Source organism: Bombina bombina, chromosome 6 (assembly GCF_027579735.1).
Source record: "Bombina bombina isolate aBomBom1 chromosome 6, aBomBom1.pri, whole genome shotgun sequence".
In the NCBI taxonomy this organism is placed as follows: domain Eukaryota; kingdom Metazoa; phylum Chordata; class Amphibia; order Anura; family Bombinatoridae; genus Bombina; species Bombina bombina.
The window spans coordinates 192,031,141-192,041,563 of record NC_069504.1 but is presented as its reverse complement, the minus strand read 5'-3'; the positions used below and the strand labels follow the sequence as shown (position 1 = coordinate 192,041,563).

General features: G+C 42.3%; 1 protein-coding gene across 1 annotated transcript; it reads right to left on the bottom strand.

Moving 5' to 3' along the window:
* Positions 1–1,326: 1,326 nt before the first annotated feature.
* Positions 1,327–5,282, bottom strand: LOC128664361 (uncharacterized). The gene is made up of 2 exons (XM_053719199.1): positions 3,678–5,282; positions 1,327–3,611 (listed from the first exon to the last, which is right to left on the bottom strand). The coding sequence occupies exons 1-2, from the start codon at positions 5,182–5,184 to the stop codon at positions 1,327–1,329; spliced, it is 3,792 nt and encodes a 1,263-aa protein (XP_053575174.1). The 5' UTR covers positions 5,185–5,282.
* Positions 5,283–10,423: the final 5,141 nt, after the last annotated feature.

The following is a 10,423-nucleotide window of genomic DNA, read 5'->3' as shown; positions in this document are numbered from 1 at the left end:
CAAGAGCTCCTAGCCAGGAACTCAGACCAAAGGTCCAATCTATACCATCAAAGAGACCTGTTGGCTGCTTACGTATGTGTGATTGAATGTCATGCAAAGTGTCAAGATCATGGTGTATTCTACCAGTGTTGTTCCAGATAAAAACACAGCAAGAAGAACCTATGCGCTTACATACTCCTCCTTCTGCTGCTAGCAAATAATCTAAAGCCATACGATTCTGGAGAGCAGTCTGAGCGATCTGCTCTTGTCGCATAGTTAAGGACTCTATAGCGTCTGCAGTGGAATTAAAAGCTGCATCTACCAGTGTAGCAAACAAATTAAGCTTATAATATAAGCGCATGACAGCTGCGGTAGGAAACCAAGATGCAGTAGCTATCTCGGCAGTACTAGTCTTAACTGTAAAATCAGAAGCTCTACGTGTTCGCAGTTTAACATTAGGGAGTGTGTCATGAATACTTAATGCTGGGAATATGTAACCCAAATAACAAGGTGAGAGATGGCTACATGGTATAATTTTAACTGCCCATCTTTCACAAAGCCAATAATAACCATAAGGTAACTTAATAACTGAAGGACATGAGGGAAATCTTTTCCTCTTAGCTTCTGGAGAAGCACCTGTCTGTTTACCTATATTTCTGTTGTTACGCCAGAACCAATTACGAATTGTGTTGTGTGGTTCAGTATACTTAGCAGTAAAATTACGAATATACTCAAAAGAAAGATAGGATCCATCCCATATATTTAACAGTGTAGCATTAACTGGTGTGGCTGCATTGTAGATTAAGGCAACTGTAATAGGCATTTGACTAAGTGTACTGGGGTGAAAACTAGTACCATTAAGATTATGGGACATAATAACACCATGGTTTACACAATTGACTAAGTGTACCCTATCCTTTTCAAAACCTTTATCAGTGTTAACTATTGGTGTAAAATTCCACATAGTATCATCATTTATCATTTGTGTCAAATTGTGTGCGGTAATAGGAAAACCCACAAATGGATAACCCCATTTCCCCCCATGAGGGACATAGCCACAAACCCAACAAGAATCAGTCTGATTAGTCACTTTGTATAAGTTCGTGGCAGCTTTAACAAAAGCATTGTCAGTTTCCCATGCCGACATATGCAACTCTCTGACATCACGGGTGAGAGGGATGGATAAGGGATTAGTGACATTGTCAATTACACTTTTATTATCATTGTGCCGGGGCGCACCAGGACTAGGGAATGGCCTGAGTTTGTGCAGGGGCGCACCAGGATTGAAGATTAGGATCAGGATGACAATCACGGATGCGAAGAACACTGCTGGCAGGAGGTACCACACTATTCGATACTCGATGGAATCATGGAGCGGCCAGGGTTGACGTCGTCTGGGGCCCTCTTGATCCGATTCGCGTGGATCCATACTGGAGCTTCCTCTGTAAGGACAGCGGTTCTCGTCACAGCGATCACTGTAGTTGGAAGACCAAAAGGAGGATCCAGCGACTTATTCTTGTGGAGCTGCTTCACCAAGACAGTATCTCCAGGCTTGAACGGGTGTGTCGGGATACCTGTAGGCTGAGGAAGAGTAGAAGAAACATCACCATAGATGCCATTCAATGTTTCAATCAGATTAGTTACATATTCTTCCCTTACAACATTGATATCTCCCCTTACTACAGGAGAACCTTTTTGTTTACACCATGGGGTTGGAAAAGGTCTGCCCATCAGAATTTCAAAAGGTGAATAACCCGTAGTGGTGCTAGGGGTCATTCTAATTTCTGCCAATACTGCAGGTAAATGTTCAAGCCAATTAGTAAATGTACCACCAGTTCCCTTCCTGAACTTATCTTTAATGGTTCTATTCATGCGCTCTACCTGTCCTGATGACTGTGGGTGATAAGGAATATGAAACTTCCAGTCAATGGACAACATAGTACAAATCATTTGTGTAATCTGTGAAGTGAAAGGAGTACCTCTGTCACTGTTTATCTGTAATGGACAACCAAAACGAGGAATAATTTCCTTGCACAATATCTTTGCTACAGTACGTGCATTCTCTTGAGTGGTTGGAAAGGCCTCAACCCACTTACTGAATTGATCAACAATGACTAAAAGATACTTGTATCCACCTCGCGCAGTGGGCATGTGTGTGAAATCAATTTGCAATACCTGCATAGGACCATCAGGGGGTGGTAAATGCTCAAGTTTACCATGTACAAGGCCTCCAGGATTATTTCTGGCACAAGTTAGACATCTGTCCAGTTGTCTATCAATCATGCGCAACAGATCTTTAATGACATACTTGGATGTCATCAGATTCTTGGTCTGTTGTTTACTTATGTGGCCAAAACCATGAAAATGACTAATAAACAATGGTGCGGCAATTTGTGGTATCCCTACTCTCCCCTCCTCGTCTGACCACAGGCCATCTTGGCCTTTGGTCAGACCAGCAGAGATCCAAGTCTGTAAATCAGTTTCAGTTGCGCCAAACTGTAGGTGCGCCACATCCACATCAGATGCTAAGGCAGGAATCATTACCATGTGTAACTGTTCCTGTGTAGTAGTGCTGAGATAGTCAGGGTGCGGTGGACCCCGAAACGCAGCTTCCTTAGCAATGGTGTCTGCAAAATCATTGCCAAGTCTAACGTCAGTGGAGTCAGTACTGTGGCCTTTACATTTAACAATTGCTAGCTTATGTGGTAATTTAATTGCATCTAAGAGTTCCTGTACCAGTGTAGAATGTGAGATACTCTTACCATCAGCTGCAACAAAACCTCTGTTCTGCCAAATCACTCCAAAATCATGCACAACTCCAAACGCATACCTTGAGTCAGTGTAAATGGTCACATCTTTCATCGCAAACGCTCTACATGCCTGAGCTAGGGCTACCAATTCAGCTGCTTGGGCTGACACAAAAGGCAGAGAACCAGCAGTAACCACTGTGTCGGGTAACTGTACCACAGCAAAGCCTGTAAGATAAACACCATCAGCAGGTTTAGAACATGACCCATCAACAAAAACAACTTCTCCCTCCTCTAGTGGAGTTGTTTGCAAGTCTAGACGTGGTGACGTCTCTGTGTGTACAGTGTCTATGCAATTGTGGTCCTCAGGGTGTTCTAAAGGACATTTAGAAATCAATGCATGTAATAAAGGTGCTGGGCCTCCTGTGGGTGCAATGTATTTGATAGTGAGGTTTGCAGTGGATGTGAGAATTGTTTCATAGCCTGACCTTCTCTGTGCAGTCATGTGCTGTGTAGTGAGATTATTTAACACTTGCAAGACTTGATGTGATGTATGCAATATCAGAGAATGTGACAGTACCAATGTTTGTGCCGCTTCCACCATCATAGCGCATGCTGCTGTAGCTCTTAAGCATGCTGGCATACCCTGTACCACCGTTGGCAATAATTTTGAATAAAAAGCTACCGCTCTGTACCCATTACCGTGTTCCTGAGCAAGGACCCCTGCTGCTGTACCTCCCCTTTCTGTGCAATACAGGTGAAATGGTAGGTTATAGTTGGGTAAACCTAGGGCTGGAGCGGAACAGAGAGCCTGCTTGAGGGTGTTGTAGGCCTTATCAAGAGCCTGTGTCCAGTGGATTTGTTCTGGTTCATGCTGACCTGTAACTGAACGCAAAATATGATCATAATATGAACAGTCTGGTATCCATTGCCTGCAGTAAGTAACCATACCCAGAAAAGATAACATAGCAGTCTTTGTTTGTGGTCGAGGAATAACCATGAGAGCCTTAACTCTTTCAGGGGATAACAGTCTCTTGCCTGCTGAAAGAAGAAAACCCAGGTATGTTACTTGTGGAAGACAAAATTGCATTTTTCTCAAAGTCACTTTGTGCCCTGCATCACCTAAGTGCTGAAGCAAATGGAGAGAGTCAGTTTTACAAGTCTGTTCATCAACACTGCACAACAACAAATCATCCACATACTGTATCAAAGTGGAACCTTCAGGAGGTGTCCAGGATTCTAGGGTCTTACGAACTACAGCTGAGTACGCGGCAGGGGAATCAATAAAGCCCATTGGTAAACGATTAAACGTATATTGATTCCCCAAATACGTAAAACCAAACAACGGTTGAGTGTCGGGATGCACAGGGATGCTAAAGAATGCACTGCAGAGATCAATGACTGTAAAGCAAGTTGCAGTACTTGGGATGGCTGTTAAAATAGCATTAACATCTGGCACTATCGGTGCAAGTGGCTGCACCAGAGCATTTACTGCTCGCAAGTCTTGTGTAAATCTGTATTCTGTACCTCCAGGTTTAGGAACAGGATTGATAGGTGTATTGTATGGTGACAGTGTGCGTCTAATAACTTTCTTAGACAATAGGTCCTTAATTACAGGAGCTATTCCCTGTTCCTTTTCCTTAGACAAAGGGTACTGCTTAATGTATACAGGTTTAGCACCTGGTTTGAGAGTGGCTTTATATGGTGTGCATGAGATGAAACCTGGATCATTAAATCCAGTGGCCCATAAACTCTGTTTTAACTCATCAAGTGCCTCTGGCACATCATTAGTGACATGTGAAGCATGTGTGAATGCATCTGGCTCTAATTGTACAGGTATAACCTTAGGATCTTTTACAATATTCCTGCCATATTTCCATGTCCACAAATGTTCTGGTGTTTGCACATAAACTGTATCTGGTGTAAGTACAACTGCATTAACTGGTGCTTTCCACATCTCTTTCTCAACATGGTCAGTAATCCAAGGTCTGTAAAAAGCTTGTGTCACAACTTTGTCAGGGTGTGAGGCATACTCAAACACATTCTCAAGAGTCTGTAAACTGAGTTTATCAAGGTACAACTGTTTAGTAAGGGCAGGTTCAGGATCAGCTGCATACAGCAACGGAACTGAATCCCAGGGAGTGTCAACATGCAATCCTCCCTTGCAATCAATATTAACAGACATTTGCATCTTAGCCATTAAATCCCTTCCAAGCAAATTAACAGGACTATTGGGTATTATGCGAAAAGCATAAACAAATCTGTTTGAAGGGCTGTCATTTGGATACACCTCCAAAGGAGGCGTCCTGGGACACGAAATTGGGACTCCTGTAATGCCAACAGATTTTTCACATGTATTAGTCACTGGCCCATTGTATTCTCTAGCAGAAATGCTAGATTTAGTTGCTCCGGTATCTACCAAAAAATCATGTGGGACACCTTGCACAACTAAAGACATTAAGGGTAAATCTTGCCAATGATACGACAACTGAGCAGTATAACATGTGAGCAGTCCCCTCTGCTGGCAATCCTAGCGGGTACTATTCTGATTCTGGGAAGGAGTCCAGGGTATCTGATATCTGGGAGTGTTGCTGGGATTCTGGGAGGAATTATTATTCCCACCATACTGATCATTTCTATCCCTTCTAGGCTGTGGGCAGTCCTGCTGCCAATGATCATAAGACCCACAATTCCAGCAAGATCTGTCTGTGGAGTTATGTGCCTCTTGTCTCCTATCACCGTTCCACTGAAATCTGTCTCTTCCCCTTCCTCGAAAGCTTCTATTCTGCCCTCTATTCTGCTTTCTTCCTCTCCTGTTACCTGACGCATTAAACATACTCTCCTGACCTTTCTCATTATACACACGAAAAACATCTGCTGCATCTTTCTCTCTTATAGCCTTTTCAAATTCTTCCACTTTCATTGCATGAATACCTGAAATTGTCTGTCTCACCAATTGCGCAGTTTGCGAATGCATATTATTCAACAAGTGTTGCACATACAGTTGTGCCAACTCTCCTTGCGTACCCAAACAACATTCCTGTCGCCAACAATCACCAAACCTCTTCAGAAAATCAGACACCTGTTCACCCTTCTTTTGCTTACATGCACCAGCTTTCGTAATATCTTTACGATCACCATGCTGACTTTTAAAGAATTTCTCAACATCTTCCCACATTACACTCACAACAGCCGCATCTCTCCAGACATAATCATCATTCACTGGAACATCATACTTAGTATCCAGGAACTTGCACACTTCAGTAAAATTCACATCTGTGTATTTAGTGATCACATTCAACAAAAACCTGTAGTCTGGACCACCCAGACACATATCTCTAGTCACCCGTCTAAGATAAGTTATTGCTCCCATCGGATGCTTTACAGGATCAGGACATTTTAATGCCCAATCCATCAAGCGGTCTGTGTCGGGAGGACGAATCATCGTCTGGTCCCCGATTATAAAAAACGGTGCTTCTATGTTCACATCATCCTCTAAATCAGTGTCTGCTCCCTGCGTGTGTGATCTCGTATGCTTCCCTATAGGACTGGGACCTGTGACAGCTGCAGTTTTCACAGCTTTCACAGCTTTTACAGCTTTAGATGTCTTTGCAGCTCCCTGCAACCCCCCTTCTCTGCCCACACTGTTAGGGAATGTGAGAGCTAATTTCTTTACACTACCAGGAGCCCGACATTCCACTCTCTCCCCCTCCCCTTCAGACATTCCTGCATCTGTGCTGCTCTGAAGAGAACCAGTTAACCCTTTTCTAGCACTTAAAGTGGCAACAGCAACATCTTCCAGCTGCTCTATTTCCTTGACGCTGTGTGCTTTCTCAAGCACAGACAACGAAGGGTAAAGTGCAGATGGATGAGGCGAAGGAAGTGTCGGGGCAGGTGGGGGCAATGCCGGTGCCGTGGGCACGGCGGCTGATGGTATGGGCACAGCCGCGGATGCCGTGGGCACAGCCAGATATGGTGGAGGCAGGATATTGCATTCAGTCCAAAACACAGACAGCTTTATCCAAACCTCTCCACATTCCTTCATGTATTTCTTATCCCATTTAGGATCGCCCTCTGGTCCCTTATAAGCAGGATCCTTTAAACACATCCCTCTTATCATAGTTACATGCGGTTCACAGAGGGAGCCTATACGGGGGAACGGATTTTGCTCCTGAGGGAACAAAGATTCGCTCCACCCACTCACGTTATCCACGAATGGAATTACATAATATTGTCCTGCAATTCTAGCTACAAAGTCTTTTGGAGTTTCCCCTTTAACTGGCTTAGGATTTGTAACACGCACAGTATTTTTACCAGCACTGGATGGTACACGCTGCACAGTCTTGTACTTAATATTACATTTCTGATCAGCATTTTTATCACATTTTTTGCTGTGTGCAGACCCCATTGTTACACAAAAATGATTACAGCGATATTAGCAGCAGCAATAATAAAATGCACAATAACTTAATATGTTCTATGCACAGCACAATAAACAAAGCAAAATAAGCAAAAGCAAAGCTTCAGATAGCAACACCAGCCTCAAGTGGATACCAAAACTCTATAACGGAATAAATCAGGGAAACTTCAACACACATGAGACTTACTCACGTCACTGCCAAGTTCGCCCGGGGGACCTTATCTTAAAAGAACCTCCCGTCAACTGGCATTCATATATTACTTGCGCGCTTATCACCGACAGGACTCACAATACCTGTCGTGTCCCAGCACAGGACTGATTACCTGTCTGGAGGGGTATCACAACTGCCGGCAGGACTTTAACCTCCGCAAACCTGTGCTTCAACCACAGGAACCCCTTTAACCTTATATCATATATTACACCTTTTAAAAATACAAACAATTAAATTTAGGTTCAAATTCACAGAAGGAAAGCAGCGTAATAAAACCACGATAACTTACCCTCTGCGAATTCCACTATCCTGACACCAAGAATTGTAAGGTGTATAATCCAACGGGGGGGTGTCAGCGCAGACCAAAGCCTGGGCCCTACGGTACCACGAGAGGCAGATGCAGATTTATCTGATAAGGAGCTCCCTGAACAGATTCAGACCACGCAGCATTATGATCCAAAGCTATTCATGTTTATTGAACATTGTAATCATGTCTTATAGCATGCAGAGACAGCACATAGGGTTAAGGGGATGACACGTTTGGACCGCGTCATATTACACAGTTATACAGAGCAGAAATACATGGAAAAGCTAGAACATGAGTTTCTCATAACAATATTTACAGAGTCATAACAAACTACCATCTGCAGAGACAACCAAGTGTCTAAAGCCTCTTGTTTACATTATCTTATGCTATCTTACTTCTAGGCGTTAGGCCAGGGTACATTGGCAAGGCCGAATAGCTAAAGAAACTCATAACATGCATAATATTCTCACTGCATAATAACCCAGTATAATAAAGTCTATTCATTCTAAAATGGCTGCGAGGAACAAGATGGCTGCGAAGAACAAGATGGCTGCCATCAGGTTCATATTACCCCTAACAACGTCCTTAGTCTCTGAAAGCAGTGGAAGAGATACTGATCGCTTCCAGCTGCTTTCCGGTTATTGCAGTGATGCCTCGATATCGAGGCATCCTGCAACAACCGTGCATGGCCATCCGATGCAGAGAGAGCCACTCTGTGGCCCTCTCTGCACCGGACATCGATGGCCAGTATTGTTGGTGGGTGGAAGCTGACATGGGAGGCGGGTGGGCGGCCATCGATCGGCCGTGTGATGTGGAGGGGGGCGGGATCAGGGGCAGGACCACCGGGGGCGCGCACAGACGCTCACGTGTGCATGGGGCGGGAGAGGGTGGGAACCGCTACACTACAGAACATTTTAATGTTAATAGGTGGAAAAAACGGGGGGGGGGTATTTACTATTAAAAAACAATCTAAGGGATCTGGAAGGGGTGGGGGGTTGGTCTTTGGGAGGGGGAAGCTACACTACAGAAAAGGGCAAAGAAAATAAAAAAAAGCATACTTTTTTTCTAAACTGGATACTGGCAGACAGCTGCCAGTACCCAAGATGGCGCCCATTAAGGTAGAGGGGGAGGGTTAGAGAGCTGTTTGGTGGGGGATCAGTGAGGTTGGGGGCTAATGGGGGATCCTACACAGCAGCATATGTAAATATGCTAAAAACCCCACAATTTAATGTTTTTTTTATTTGATCGCATTTGGCGGTGAAATGGTGACATGAAATATGACAAATGGGCCTAGATCAATACTTTGGGTTGTTTACTACACTACACTAAAGCTAAAATTACCCCAAAGAGTTCCCTACATGCTCCCTAATTAACTCCACTGCTGGGCATAATACACGTGTGGTGCGCAGTGGCATTTAGCGGCCTTCTAATTACCAAAAAGCAACGTCAAAGCCATATATGTCTGCTATTTACAACTGAATTTACAACCATTTATGCCATAATTGCACAAGATGTTTGTAAATAATTTCAATGAGAAACCAAAAGTTTGTGAAAAAACAAATTTTTGTATTTGATCGCATTTGGCGGTGAAATGGTGGCATGAAATATACCAAAATGGGCCTAGATCAATACTTTAGGATGTCTTCTAAAAATATATATATATATATATATATATATATATATATATATATATATATATATATATATATACATGTCAATGGATATTCAGGGATTCCTGAAAGATATTAGTGTTCCAATGTAACTAGCGCTAATTTTGAAAAAAGTGGTTTGGAAATAGCAAAGGGCTACTTGTATTTATTTCCCTATAACTTGCAAAAAAAGCAAAGAACATGTAAACATTGGGTATTTCTAAACTCAGGACAAAATTTTTAAACTATTTAGCATGGGTGTTTTTTGGTGGTTGTAGATGTGTAACAGATTTTGGGGTTCAATATAAGAAAAAGTGTGTTTTTTTCAATTTTTTCCTCATATTTTATAATTCTTTTCTATAGTAAATTATAAGATATGAAGAAAATAATGGTATCTTTTGAAAGTCCATTCAATGGCGAGAAAAACGGTATATAATATGTGTGGGTACAGTAAATGAGTAAGAGGAAAATTACAGCTAAACACAAACACCGCAAAAATGTAAAAATAGCCTTGGTCCCAAACGGACAGAAAATGGAAAAGTGCTGTGGTCATTAAGGGGTTAAAATTATATGTTCTATCCAAAGTATGAATTAAAATTTTGGGTTTTTCTGTCCCTTTAACCCATACAAAGTGATAGGATCTGTTTACTGCAAAAGAATAAACTAGCATGCAACATAGGTCCCTTTGAGTCACTCCAATCCTATTTTTTAGGAATCAAAGCTTATATTCCCTTGCTCTTATAGACTAGATACACAGTTCATAATGATAACGCTGTTTCATCAGGTGTTATAAGCTGAAAAATACTATTGCATTATTTATAACACCCCGTGCAAGGCTTTTTAATGTATATTTTAATACATATTTTGAATATAGCAACATGGATTCTGGTTGTTCTATGGACCATTGGGAGCTATGAGTTCCAAAGTTGGGTATACAGTGAAAGTGCTCAGCCTGCTCTATTCAGAACATTGGAGAGCTGCCACATTTGTGACTACAAATCTATTTTTTTTTTCTAATTTTACATTTTTTTAGTATCGGGGTGATCTTTGCCATGTGGTGTGTTTTGTGATTTGTGTCAACTTTGCCAGTCTGACTCTAATTTCTGAATA

What these genes read in the sequence shown, in the direction of transcription:
- LOC128664361 (XM_053719199.1), bottom strand. Translation starts at nt 5,184, where the DNA reads ATGTCTTTAGTTGTGCAAGGTGTCCCACATGATTTTTTGGTAGATACC. An exon ending in TGCTATGTTATCTTTTCTGG is followed by an intron (nt 3,612 to 3,677) that starts GTATGGTTACTT and finishes TTTTGCGTTCAG; the next exon opens with TTACAGGTCAGCATGAACCA.